Source organism: Mustela putorius, unplaced genomic scaffold (genome assembly GCF_011764305.1).
Source record: "Mustela putorius furo isolate JIRA1106 unplaced genomic scaffold, ASM1176430v1.1 tig00003962_pilon_pilon_pilon, whole genome shotgun sequence".
In the NCBI taxonomy this organism is placed as follows: domain Eukaryota; kingdom Metazoa; phylum Chordata; class Mammalia; order Carnivora; family Mustelidae; genus Mustela; species Mustela putorius.
In genome coordinates, this window is record NW_025422106.1 from 11,962,775 (window position 1) to 11,977,468 (window position 14,694).

Here is a 14,694-nt window from a genome sequence, read left to right on the forward strand (position 1 = left end):
TAAAACAAATTTTAAACAGACTTTCAAAAACAGGGGGAGAAGGAAATGGGGAATTATCATTTAACGGGCCCAGAGATTGAGTATGTAAAGATAAAGAAGTTCTAGAAATGGGTAGTAGTTGTGGTTGTACAAGAATGTGAATATACCTAATACCAATAAACTATAAACTTAAAATGGTAAATTTTCTTATATATATTTTATCACAAATACAAATTTAAAAAAACAAAGATGGGAAAAACAGCTTGAGATTAGAATGTAACTCTCTGTGAAGAACTGAACAGAACATTTCATGATAATACACAGGGGAAGTATTTACTTATCAGTGAAGTTGGTGGGCTTGGAAATAAGCAGGGACCCAAAAAATGCAATGTTGAAAAATAGAAAAACAATCAAGATTTTCAGAATCCCTTCATTTTATAAATGACAAAATAGTCTAAGTGATTTGCCTCTAGTTCTATTTTCTTTTTCTATTTTCTTTCATTTATTTCTTTAACAGAGACAGTGAGAGGTAACACAGCAGGAGGAGTGGGAGAGGGAGAATCAGGCTTCTCCAAGCAGGAAGCCCGCGATTCAGGACTCAATCCCAGCACTCTGCAATCAGGACCTGAGCAGAAGCCAGAGGCTTAACGACTGAGCCACCCAGACACCCCTCTAGTTCCATTTTCATTACTATATTTTTTATGCAGTTTGATGAAAGTCTATACATGTTACATAGGACATTAGAGCCAATAAAAGTCACATAGATAGGGGCAGGGAATGTAAAGACTTCAGCTAAAGTTTTGTGTGTGTGTGTTTTTTAAGTTTCAAATCTAATATCACTGGTTAGATTAAAAAATTCCCCCTGAACACAACCTTGTAGTATGATCCAGGAAAAAAAAAAAAAAAAGTAAAAGGATTGAGCTACTTGGTAGAAGTTCTAGCCCTGGTATCACTAACAAGTTATGTGGCCTTAGGTAAGTCTTCCATCTCTCTGGGTCTCTTTTACTAAACGAGAGAGTTGGAAATCTAAGGTCCCTCTCAACACTAATATTCTAGTATTTTATAATACCACATATAAAACCAAGTTTAATTTATCAAAATGTTAAAATTTAGAAAAGATAAATTTCCTTCTCCTAAGATATTAAAATGACATTTAAGTTTTGGATTTTAATGTTTATATTAAGAATTAGCTTCTACTATTTGTTTTCTCCCTAAACAAAGATGACTATTGATTTGGTTTCAGCTATATAGTTTCTGCAACCTGCCCATTGTTTTTCCCAAATACCAAAACCCTATAAGCAATATTGCACTACTCAGAGCTATTTACACAGCAGAGACAATATCGATAGGGTTCTAGGATCTGGTCATAAACAGAAAATTTTTTAGTCACATGGTACAAAATTTGCTGACCAAGTACTATAGTCTCCATAATTCATTAGCATCTGATTAAGTACACAAACCGATGTTGAAAAATTTCATTCACAGCCCTCTTCAGTTAGAAATTTGCCTCTTAAAGCCTAGTTAACAGTGAGGCTGCTCTTTAACTTTAGCTACCTATCTTATTTTTAGGAGCATTAGAATACTTAAAATAAAACTAGTGAATTTTTTTTTAGAGTTGGGGGGACAGAGAGAGAGCAAGAGAGAGAATCTTAAGCAGGCTCCATGCTCAGTGCTGAGCCCAACAGGGCACTTGATCTCATGACACTGTCATGACCTGAGCCATCAAGAGTCAGACACTTAACCAACTGAGCCACCCAGGCACTCCAAAACTACTGAATTTTTTCAAAACCAAAGATACTCATATTTCAGAAGCCAGTTTTCTTCTAACTCAGTAAAAAGAATAAATGGAAACTTTTATACCCATTTTATAAGTGATAAAATATGCAATTTAGCTAGGAAAAGTCCATTGAGATCAACATTAAAGGCCCCCAAACAGCCAAATTACATTCTGCCAACTGGACATCCTTGGAAACAGACTGGGAGTGTAAGGAAGATACTACATAAACAGGAAAAGAAATAGTTTAGGAAATAATTTTGACTTTTAGAGTATGCTACATATTGCATAAACATATAATAATCTGTCTATTATACTAGTTATTATAATCAGCTTAACGCTTTATACCACTCAACTATTTGGCAGCAAGGAGAAAAGAACACAGACCAACTTAAAAATACTTCCTTTTAACAAACAACCTACAGATTCTTACTGCCACAATAGCACTCCCTTTCCAAAGAACCAGTGCTCTAAAAAAAGCAAACACATCCTTATGTGAGCGAGTTTGCCTCAACAGCATCAAACCACAAAAAAATGAAGAAATATGGCAATCTTATTTATGATGAGAGAAGTTGGTAGAGATACATTCTAGACTTAGTAGCTAGGCTTAGAAATACATTTTCCATAGAAACATTATTTTAAGGCAAAACTTAATACTTCTAGATCTAGGTTAGCAATATTATCAACCAAAGAAACTAACACTTAACAAACCCACTCCTTTCTTTATATTCCCCTCCCTCCAATGCAGATTTACAAACACCTTTATCTACTCTCATTTTATTTTGTTCAGGGCTCTAGCTTACCATTTCACTTATTAGAATCATTTGTCTGCTTGATAGTGTCACCACTTGATTTCAAATGTTTTGCTTATAAGAGCCCTATCTTCCTTTTTATATCCCCTGGCTTTTAATATACAGCCTAATGCTCAAAGACAAAAAGGAATAGATGAAAGAACATTCATTCCTTTGGAGAACAATCTGGGAACCCAACCACCCTCTAAAGCCTGTTTTAAGAAATATGAAGAAAAAAGGAAAAAAGAAAGTTCCCAAAAGTTGAGGGCCACCCCAAATGTATACACAATCACAATTGTTTTTTGTGTATTTCTACTGAAGGGCTGAACTATTACCTAGTCTCTTCCAGAAAGAACACATGTCAATGCATGTCTTGAGCAGATAAGCACTAATATGCACAAGCACCAGGTTGCACATGTTATTTCCAGCAAATAGCAACATCAAAGCAGAAGTGAGCAGAAGCTTCATCAGTTCCTAATCTTCAGGCTTTTATGAAACAATTATTAGCACAGAACACATAAGCAAGCCCCTGCCTGTAAAAGATTGCTTTTATCAGTTGAATGTAGTCTAACTTTTTAAGATTTCAGGACCCTAGATTATTTGTTAATTGTGCTATGGACACATAAAGGACTACAGGGAGAGATTTTCATAATATACTGAACAAACTTGGTTTAGAAAAAATAGGGGCACCTCAGTGGTCCAGTCAGTTAAGCATCCCACTCTTGGTTTTGGCTGAAGTCATGATTTTGGTGCCATGGGATAGAGCCCCACATCATGCTCTGTGCATGGCACAGAGTCTACTTGAGACTCTCTCTCTCTCTCCCTCTACCCCTCCCCATCATGCTCTCTTTCTCTTTCTCTAAAACAAATAAATAAATCTTAAAAAAAAAAGTTAAATATATACCTGCAAAAAAAATCTAAAATATACAACATAGATATAATATTCATAGAATTGTAAGGGGCTTTTTTCATTCATCTTCTAATTAAATTACATGTATATGATAACTATTTAAAGCAAATTTTGTAAGTGCAAGTCACTCTTCAAGATCACTGCGGTTAGGGTACCTGGCTGGCACAATCAGTGGGACATCTGTCTTTTGATCTCACGGTTGTAGGTTCAAGCCCCATGTTGGGTACAGAGATAACTTAAAGATAAAATAAATATTTAAAAATTTTTTAAAAAGGTCATTGGGGTTTCCCAATGCCTATAGAATTAACTCTAACTCTTAGTATAATTCTTCACAAGATGACATTAACATATTCACCACAGATGCTTCACATTTTACACCTCAGCCACACTGAATTTCACTGTCCCAAATATGCCAGGCTATTTTTTAAAATCACTGATCTCTAAAAGTGCCTGGCAAACAACACAGTTCAAACATTATACTGTCTAATATAGAGAGAATAATATATAGAGAGAATAGATTATAATATTGTATAAAATGTGTATATAAAACACAGATGATAATCTTAAAATTATAATGTTAGCAAATGTCATCAACATGACAAAACAGGTACATTCCCAAATTACAGAGCACAAAATAGTGGACATACTTGAAACAAAAACTTAGTATAATCTTGAGAGAGTACATGTTTGGCAGCAATTCTTACTTACATATATACCGAAAAGGATATAAGATTAATGATGTGTAGTCACTCAATTTCAAATACTTCTAACTTCTGAAAAGCAGATATTCTTTTCTTCTTTTTAAGATTTACTTATTTAGGGGCGCCTGGGTGGCTCAGTGGGTTAAAGCCTCTGCCTTCAGCTCAGGTCATGATCCCAGGGTCCTGAGACCGAGCCCTGCATCAGGCTCTCTGCTCATCAGGGAGCCCACTTCCCTTCCTATCTCTCTCTGCCTGCCTCTCTGCCTACTTGTGATCTCTCTCTCTCTGTCAAATAAATAAATAAAATCTATTTTAAAAAAATTTATTTATTTTAGAGAAAGAAAGAGAGGGAAAGAGAAACCTAAGCCTACTCCAGGCAGAGTACAGAGCCCAACACGGGGCTCAATCTCACAACGCTAAAATCATGACCTGAGAGGAAACCAAGAGTTGGACACTTAACCAACTGTGCTACTCAGGTGCCCCTGAATAGCAGATATTCTTAATAAGGGGCCCATCAGTCCATGGGGGCAAAGGTATACAAATCCTGCTTACTAGTTACCAAGTTAATGTATCTCTGTATATTTTTCTGGTGAGGTGGAACTCCTCTAAAGATCCATGGCATAAAGGGGAAAAAAGGGATTAAAAACTATCACCTTAAGAGAAATACAGATTCTGCCTTAGTGTCAATGACAAGGTAAAAAAGACTGCCAAATAAACTTAACACCTGTACTCCTAGATGGAGCAGGGGGGAAAATGGAAAGTACAGTAAGTACCAAGAGATAGTCTGCTTTTTTGTCATTCAAAAAAAAAAAAAGTGTGATTGCTTTTGAAACCCAAATGCTAAGCATATGGCTGGGTACAGAAAAGGCAGATACTGTCTTCTCCTTATTCAATCATTCATTCATTCATTTATTTTCCTCTTTTACTAGCCTGCCCTAGTAACATTTACTGAAAGTACGAAGTACTGTCATTTATAATTAGGCAGATTGAGGGGGGAAAAAAGCATTTACAAAAGTTAAACAACTCTATTTCCTAACACAAATAAATTGTTCTAAAAAGTTAAATGTATTTTACAATCACTGTCACTACATGGAAATCTTACCAAAAACTGAGTTATTTCCTCACTTATAAAATGAGAAAAACACTGAATCAGAGAATCAAGAATTGACTTATTCAAACTTTTAAAATGTTATATATTAACATAATTTAGAAGTATAACTTTTTTTAAAAGATTTTTTATATTTATTTGACAGATAGAAAGAGAGTATAAGTAGGCAGAGCAGCAAGCAGAGGGAGAGGGAGAAGCAAGCTCCCCACTGAGAAGGGAGCCTGACTCAGGGCTTAATCCCAGGATCCTGGGATCATGACCTGAGCTGAAGGCAGTCACTCAACTGACTGAGGCAACCAGGTGCCCCAGAAGTTTAACCTTTTAAAGTCTAATTGAGAATAAATTTTATTTATTAGCAACATTCTCAATATTGAAACTTTATATTTGGATAACAAAGGTAAGATCTTTTCTTTATTTGTTTCAAAACTTTTACTTTCCTCCAAGGAAGAAGAAAATTTCCCACTTCATTTTAAATAAATTCATAGATATGGTATTTCATACCTACTACTGAAATTGAAGATGTGTTCACATCAAAATACAGTTCAAAGGGGACCTGGGTGGCTCAGTGGGTTAAGCCTCTGCCTTCGGCTCAGGCCATGATCTCAGGGTCCTGGGATCAAGCCCCACATAGGGCTCTCTGCTCAGCAGGGAATCTGCTTCCCTCCCCACATCTGCCTGTTGCTCTGCCTACTTGTGATCTCTCTCTGTCAAATAAATAAATATTAAAAAAAAAAATACAGTTCAAGGCAGAAGAACCTTCCCTCTCCGCACCATCTGGTATATATTTTTATTCTTATTTAAGTAGTATATAATCTTTTACCCAGAAAACTTAATGATTGTACATGCTCTGGGATAGAAAGAAAATTTAATGATGCATCTAAAAGGAAATGCATTACACTGTTATCAACTCACTTTTTTTTTTAAAGTTAAAGTAGGCTCCATGCCTACTTGAACTCAAGACCCCGAACAGTCTCATGCTCTGCTGAGTCAGACAGATGCCTCTCAATTCGCTTCTTTAGAGAAAAGAAATGAGATCCTCAAATTAAGCAGTTTTCTTCCCTCAGTTCCTCGCCATGTAATGTTCTACCTGATTAAAAAACAGAATCCTACCCAGTGCTTGAACTGCCTACTTGAGAATGGTAGGAAATTAAAAGCAGAAGAAGAGAAAAGCAGCCACACTTTAGGCCTAGAGAGGTAACTCAGATTTTAATATATGAAATGTGGGAATAAAATAGTTTTCTCATAAGCAGTCATGTTCTTCATTCCCTACCAAATGATGTCTTTGAGTCCATGCCTAATATCTCGGATACCTTTCTTCCCTCTGTATCCATTCTCCTGGCTTTTGAGGACATTTGCTTAACAAATAGCTTACTTTTCCCCTGAAATTTCTTTAGAAGACATGTTGTAACACTTCTTGCTCTAATTTTAAGATATAGAGCAGTAGTAGAAATCACACTGAGCAGATTATGAAAAATTTATAAATAAGACCTATACACTGAAAACTACAAAACACTGTTGAAAGAAATTTTAAAAGACCTAATAAATAGAGATAATGTTCAAGCATCAGAAAACTCATTACTGTCAAGCTATCAAGTCTCCCTAAATTTTTTTCTAGATTTAACATGATCCCAACCAAACTCCCAGGCAGTCTTTTTTTTTTTTTTTTTAGAAACTGACCCCCCCCCTCAAAAAAAGGCTTATTTGGAAATACAAAATAATTTAAAAATTTTAGAAAACAAGAGCAAAGTTTGAGGCCTCACATTAAATGATTTCAAGACTTATTATAAGAGACAAACCAAAAAAGAAAAAAGAGAGACAAACCATTAGAGACTCTTAACTATAGAAAACAAAATGAGGGCTGCTGGAGGGGTGGGGTGGTGGGTAGGGGGATAGGGTAACTGGGTGATGGGCATTACAGAGGGCACTTCATGTAATAGACACTGGATGTTATATGCAACGGATGAATCACTAAAATCTACGTCTGGAACAACAGTAACAGAAGACCTATTATATAGGTACAGTAACCATGATAGCATGATATGTCATAATGGAACAAAACAGAGTTCAAAAATAAATAAACCAGGTATCTGGGTCGCTCAGTCAGTTCAGTGACCGACTCTTAATTTCAACTCAGGTCATAATCTCAGGGGTGTCAGTGCACAGTGTCCTTCAGACTCTCTCTCTCACTCTGCCCCTCCCCGCACTCATACATGTGAGATCTCACTCTCTCTCTCAAATAAATAAATAAGTAAAATCTTTAAATAAATAAATAAACCAGTTCCTACATACTCATTCAACCGATTTGGTACAAAGGAGCTAAGGGAAATTCAATAGGGATATGAGAAAGTTTTCAACCAATGCTACCAGAAAAGAGGATTATCCATATGCAAAATAAATAAATAAATGAAAAGACTTTTTACTCTCACTTTATACCACATACAAAAATTAACTCTAAATGGACAGGAATCTAAATGTAAAATCTGGGGCACCCGGGTGGCTCAGTCAGGTAGGAGCCCAACTCTCGGTTTCAGCTTAGGTCAGGATCTTGTCCTGGGACCAAGCTCCATGTCAGGCTCCACACTCAGCAGGGAGTCTGCTTTCACCTCTCCCTACTCATACACACTCTTCCTGTCTAAAATAAATAAATAAATAAACCCTTAAAAAGAAAAGAAATGTACAAACTAACACTCTAGTCTTCTAGAAAAAAAACATTTGTGACCTTGAGTTAGGCAAAGATTTCTGAGATTGTAAACAAAAAGCAGGGGAGCCTGGGTGGCTCAGTCGGTTGAGTGGCTGCCTTCCACTAAGATCATGATCCCAGGGTCCTCAGATCAAGCTTCCAAGCCAAGCAGGGAGCCTGCTTCTCCACCTACTTGTACTCTCTATCTCTCTGTCAAATAAATAAATAAATAATCAAAAGAAAACAACAACAACAAAAAAAACCCAACACAAAAAAGCGTAATCCATAGCAGAATAAATGCATAAATTGAACTTCATCAAAAATTTTTATGTGAGAGGGCAGTAACAGAAAAAAATTAAAGGACTCTTAAAATAGTTAAAAAGACAAACATCTCAGAAAGCACCTGGGTGGGACGCCTGGGTGGCTCAGTAGGTTAAGCCACTGCCTTCGCCTCGGGTCATGATCCCAGAGTCCTGGGATCAAGTCCCACATGGGCTCCTTGCTCGGCAGGGAGCCTGCTTCTCTCTCTGCCTCTGCCAGCCTCTCTGCCTGCTTGTGTGCTCTCTCACTTTCTCTCCCTCCCTCTCCCTAACAAATAAATAAATAAAATATTAAAAAAAGAAACAAAGGAAGAAAGCACCTGGGTGACCCAATTGGTGAAGCAGCTGCCTTCAGCTCAGATCATGTTCCCAGAGTCCTGGAATCGAGCCCCGCATGGGGCTCCCTGCTCATCAGGGAGCCTGCTTCTGCCACTTTCCCCTGCTCATGGGTGACCACTCTCTCTCAATTAAATAAATAAAATCTTGAAAAAAAAAAAAAAAGACAAATATCTCAATTTGAAAATAGGCAAAAGATTTCAACAGATATTCACTAAAGAAGATATTCCAAGTGCAAATAAACACGTTAAAAGATGGTGGATATCATTAGCCATTAAGGAAATGCAAATTCAAGCTATAAGCAGATACCATTATACAACTATTAGAATAGCTAAAATGAAGACTGAGATGGTTGAATGACTCTTGGTTTTGGCTCAGGTCATGATCTCATGGGTCATGAGATTGAGCCCCACATTGGGTTCTGTGCCCGGTGTGGAGTCAGCTTGGGATTCTCTCTCTCTCTCTCCCTCTGTCCCTGCTACAGGTGCTCGTTCTCTCTCTAAAATAAATATATCTTTAAAAAAAAGAAAAAGAAGACTGGCAATACCAAGATATCAAATGTTGGTAAGGATATGGAGAAACTGGAACCCTAAATCATAGCTTTGGTAAATATTTCAGTGGTTCTTTTATGAGATGAAGCATACATTTTTATTATGTTACCCAAGAGAAACAAAAACATTGTGTCCAAACAAAGACTTACACTACAATGTTTATAATGTCTTTATTCATAATAAGCAGAACCTGGAAACAACCCAGAGTTCACAATCTGGTAAATGGATAAATAGTTTGTGATAATCTATACCAATGAAATACTACTCAACAATAAAAATAGTCCAACTACTACTAAGTACAACAACACAGATGAATCTCAAAAGCATTCTGCCAAGTGTAAGAAGTCAGGCACAAAAACTGCAAGCTATAAATGATTCCATTTATATGAACTTCTAGAAATGGCAAAACTAGAGATCAATCATTGTCAGGGAGCTTGGGAGGAAGAGGCTGGCTGACTGCAAAGGGGCATAAGGGAACATTAGGTGATGGAAATGTTCTATACCATGTCTGTGGGGGTGGTTACATGATTGTCCACACTTTTCAAAACTCATCAAATTGTACAACTAAAATTGGTACATTTTTTGTATGCAAATTATATCTAAAAACTGATTACAAAAGAAGTAATGGATTCACACTTTATTCTATTTCATTACTACAAAAAAGAACTTTAAAACAAGCACTCATAAGTTTGAAATTCAAGCATAAACTACATAGCACACATAATTAACATCAATTAAAATTTGGGGCAAGTTATCATATAAAATAGACAGCAGAGATTGTTTTCATTACTTACTAATTCACCTTAAAACTCAATGAAAACCCAAGACATGCCAGAACCTATCCAAATCTGTTACAGAAAGAAGAAAAATCCAACTACTCATTTAAACAAGTCATATCAACTTCAGGTATAAAAAATGTTACCTCAATGTGTTTCATAGTGCATTAATTACGATAGTGAGCTTTTTTCAAATTATGACTTCCTGAAACATATACTTAGGGTAATAAAATTAAACACTTTCAGCAACAAAGATTGTGGTAAATTACTCACAGATACTGAAGAAAGATGTAAGGCAAGAATCAAAATTCTGGTGTACATTCTGCTTTCAGATGCTTTGACAATACTATTGCACTGCTAGCTGTAAAGTACAGTAGTGCAATAAAGTCAGAGCATTCGTTAGCAGATATTGATAGTAAAGGAAAACAAAAGCATCTTGCATCAGCTGAAGCATCAGTGTGAAAAGAATTTAAAGAAGGGCTACCATTTTGGACAAAAGACATCCAAAACCTAAGAACATGTATATCAATGTTAAAAAGAAAGAACTTAACTTATAGTTTTCTAATGACTAACTTGTGATTAATACTTAACAAAAATATATAGAAAGGATTTCTGTAAGTACATCCTAAGCTTCAGAAGTTATTAATATGGGTTTTGTTAATACCTTAAGACTAGTATTAACAAAACCAGTTATAATTACTACTGAGGCAAAATTGTGAAAAATACTTGTTTTGCTGAGATGTGTTGATTAGCTTCCCCATTGCAAATGATCGATTAAGTAAGAAAATCAGAGAAAACAAATGAAAAGTAAAATAAGTTTCCTATCTCTAAATACCCAATCTATCTTTCTGGAATCTAAACTACACTAAACTGGATCCCAGAGTCCTAGGACTAAGCCCTACATTCCACATCAGGCTCCCTGCTCAATGGGGAGCCTGTTTCTTCCCCTGCTTGTGCTCTCTCTGCGTCAAATAAATAAATAAAATATTTTAAAACATAAAATAAAATAAATAGGGGTGCCTGAGTGGCTCAGTAGGTTAAAGCCTCTGCCTTCAGCTCGGGTCATGGTCTCAGGGTCCTGGGATCAAGCCCCTCATCAGGCTCTCGGCTCAGCAGGGAGCCTGCTTCCTCCTCTCTCTCTCTGTCTCTCTCTCTCTCTCTCTCTCGATGCCTGCCTCTCTGCCTACTTGTGATCTCTGTCAAATAAATAAAAAGTCTTTAAAAAAATAAAATAAAATAAATACACTGAACTCTAAAAAGCTCTTAACTATCTTATGGCTTTTTATCTCAAAAATTTACAGGTTCTCAAGGAATTAAGGAGTCCTAAACAAGACCCTACCTAAGGGAATACTATGGAAGGGGATTTTAAATTTTCAGTTAGCCCCTAAAGATCTTAAACATAAGAGGAAATCATCTCCACTTTCTTCAAACATACAAACATCAAGAAGGAAATAATAATGGTACAGGAGGAGGTTCTGAGATTTAGAAATCAGGTTTTCTTAGATTCAAGCTAATTATCATTATCCCAACCTTTTAACCAGTAAGAAATCATTTAGAAGTCTGTTATAAACCCAGAAATAGAAATAGTATCATAACATCACATTGTACTTTTGCACAATCACTAGCGGTACCACAAAAGAACACTGGACAAATACCACTCAACCAGTAAGTGAAAGGAAAAAAGTTAGAGAACAAAGATTACTCTACAATGAGCTTATTCCCCCATTAATAATGTTGACTGATGTAAAAATACTTTCCATTATTTATACGAAACTTTAAATAGTCTAGTTCAGCTATTTAGATTCAACCTCCTAAAAAATAAACCAAATACAGGACAGCTGGAACATGGGTGACTTGATCTCAAATCCTAAGGCCACATAACTCAGGTATTAGAATAGTTCAACTCTGCCAGCCAAGGACCAGGTTTTAAAGACAAGTACTTCAGAGACAGATATTTAATTTTCTGAATTGGAAGTTAATTCAAACAAGAAAAATATGAAATATTTTTAAAATAAGAGGACCAGGCTTTCTAAAAAGTGAGAATACTTTCTTTTCAAAGTTAAATAGTATGCATTCTCTTTCATTTATTAAATTTTCAACATTAGTTCCTCAACAAATCCTTTACTCAAAGTAAAGCAGAACCAAAACTCAGAGGATTGGATAGGAAATAATTTCTTTCCAATCTAAGAAACTAAACCAGTTCATAAAATATTTTAAAGCACATGGCAAATCTGAAGATGAGATACACCACCTTTTACTATTCAATCAAAAGAAATCTTTGTTAATTCTGTATCAAAACTATAATCATTCACATACATTTTTAAACCCTGATGAATATGGAAACAAACTAATTACAACTAATAACTTGAAGGGGGGTGCATACCACTAGGTTACCAACAAGTAATTTTTAAAAACCTGCTTTTTTCTCTTCATCCCTTACAAAGAATTTTTTTGAAACTACCCCATCATTCAAACACCTAAAAGTTTAAGAGTATGGCTATCTGACAGTTTTCTAAAACCTTTTTTCAAGATGTACAGTTAATCATTTTTTTCTTAAATTAAAATATGTTCAACCTAAAAAAAAAAAAAAAAGAAAAAAAGAAAAGAAAAAAGTCCTGTGAGAATTCTGTCTCTCATGCAAAGTCCAAGAAAGGGCTTCCTTAATTGATACCTCAAAAATAAACAGCTAACTTGAGGGGGGAGAAAAACACTTAAAAGCAGAATTAGTACCATTTAGCATCTTAAACTTAAGGCAGAAATATCCATTCAGAGAGGAATTCAGAATGGGGAAAAGGGCAAGACCCGTGTTAATTTATGCCTGTTAACAGAATCAAACTAGGATACTTGACATGTTTTGGATTCTTCTGTTTGATTAATGAATGATAAAAATAACAAAACGTTAAACTAAAAGTTCATTTTCACAGGTTTGTAAAGCAACAGAAAATTCTTCCTTCTTCACTGCCATCCCGCCCCACGCCATTCCCCACAGACTCCCACAAAGAAAATTAAAACTCAAAATTGTCGGAATCAACTGAAAGCCCTCTAGTCAAATCTGTATTTGAGAGGCACTTTAATTCATTAATAAGTCAGAAGAAAATAATAAGGTATATCAAACTCTCACATTTTCTGGAGGTGGGAATGGGGGTGAGTGTGGTACTCAGTTTCTTCCAGGATCACTACAAGTGCTGATGTTGAAGTGACCCAAGGTTCAGCTTGGAGAAAGCAGCACTGGAACAAATGATATCTTAAGTGGTAAAGCCAGAGTATTGTAGGGGGGAGGACGGCGGATTGAGACAGAAAAGAAAGAGTTGGGCTTTTTTTTTACTTAATTTTGCTATTTTCCTTTAACAAAAAACGACAGGAATTAAACGATGGGCGCGTCCTCCAAATTCCACATTTTAAAGAAAGCCAGTCCAATTCACACACGGTAATACAGGGAGCAAAGGACTGGAGATAGAACAAGGGGAACTAAGAAAAAAAAAAAAAAAAGCGCGGGCGATCACGCTGGTCGTCCAAGAATGGGAGGAAGGGAATAAAGAGGAAGTCAGGGAAGGATCCATAGAAGAAAACTAGGGCATCCCTTTAGTTTGGCGCCTCCGAGCAGGCCAAGCAGCAGCGGGAGTCCTTTCCAATTATTCGCCCCCGCCCCCTACTTTCATAAATGAATGAAATTCGGCAACTCCAGAGCAAGAGTGCCTTCTAGGTCCCAATTCCTCCCGTGCGTCGAGAAAGGAGATCGAGGTTCAGGTCCCCATCACTCACACCTCTCCCCCCCACTCAAGGACTGCCACCTTCCAGCCAAACAGAAATTGGTCTTGGGGCTTCCCTTGGCCGCCAGGAAGTTCTGCACGCAAGTCAAAACCCTTCTCAGACTTTCTCAGCCCGCCTTGGAGAACGTGAACCGCTCTGCCCTAATGGGATTTCTCTCCGCCCCCCTCGGTTTATTCCCCACCCCACCCTCCATCCCCATTTCTTGCAGCGTGAACGACCTCTCCCCTTCAAGGGGCGTTTAAGGATCATTCCAGTCACGTCTTTGAGGGGGAAATGCATAGAACGCTGTCTTTAGGAGCCACAGCTCCTTGGGGGGCGGAAAGGTAAGGGCAAGGAACAAGGAATTCCAAAGGCCCGGCTACATCAGCATCTCCCGCCATTTCCCTCACGAGTTTCCCGGATGTAACCCCTTCCTCCGCGGCGGTTAAAAGCGACCAGGCGGCGGCGACTCCCTTTGATACAAGAGGAGGGAACTCGAATATGGTCCAGCTTCCGCCACCCATTGTTTTCGGCGACTCAAAATTGCATCCCACCTTGGAGACCATCCGGGAGAAATAAACTACCCAGCAGATCTCCTTCACTTCACACTCACCATCAGTTCCAGCTTATCGACCTCCGCCTCCATGTTGAATAGTTGACATTCCTCAGACCGCCGCGGTGCTTAAGCCGCAATCCGTACCAGCACTGAGGGTCTCTATTGGACAGCTGTCACTCAACGTCTCACACTCATTGGTTCCTCCGCTTCACTGGCGCCCGCCCATTGGCGACTGGGTAACGCCCCTCCACATGAAACACTTTCTCCAGTTGGGCAAAGACACAAAACGCTGCAGGAGGATTGGCTGCTGTGCACTTTTTTTTTTCCATTGGCTGCATCCTCATCTCCACTTTCAATTTCATAGTTAAGGCTCCGCAGAGAAGAGCTTGCGATTGGTATAATCGGAAGAAAAACCCACCAATTACACAAAAGCTTCCACAAACAGCATAAGGGACGTGACAC

General features: G+C 37.4%; 1 protein-coding gene across 4 annotated transcripts in view; it reads right to left on the bottom strand.

Annotated features, from left to right (window-relative positions):
• Positions 1-14,457, bottom strand: part of SKA2 (spindle and kinetochore associated complex subunit 2) — a 38,314-nt gene extending 23,857 nt beyond the window's left edge. For 2 of the 4 annotated variants that reach the window (XM_045070211.1, XM_045070210.1), the window contains exons 1-2: positions 14,290-14,457; positions 13,048-13,154 (exon numbers count right to left, since the gene is read on the bottom strand). In XM_045070211.1, the coding sequence (XP_044926146.1) occupies positions 13,048-13,154; positions 14,290-14,322 (140 nt within the window). In that variant the 5' untranslated portion in view covers positions 14,323-14,457. The remainder of the gene's footprint in view (positions 1-13,047; positions 13,155-14,289) is intronic. The other 2 variants (XM_045070209.1, XM_013053650.2) reach the window with 2 other exon arrangements.
• Between the last annotated feature and the right edge of the window lie 237 nt (positions 14,458-14,694).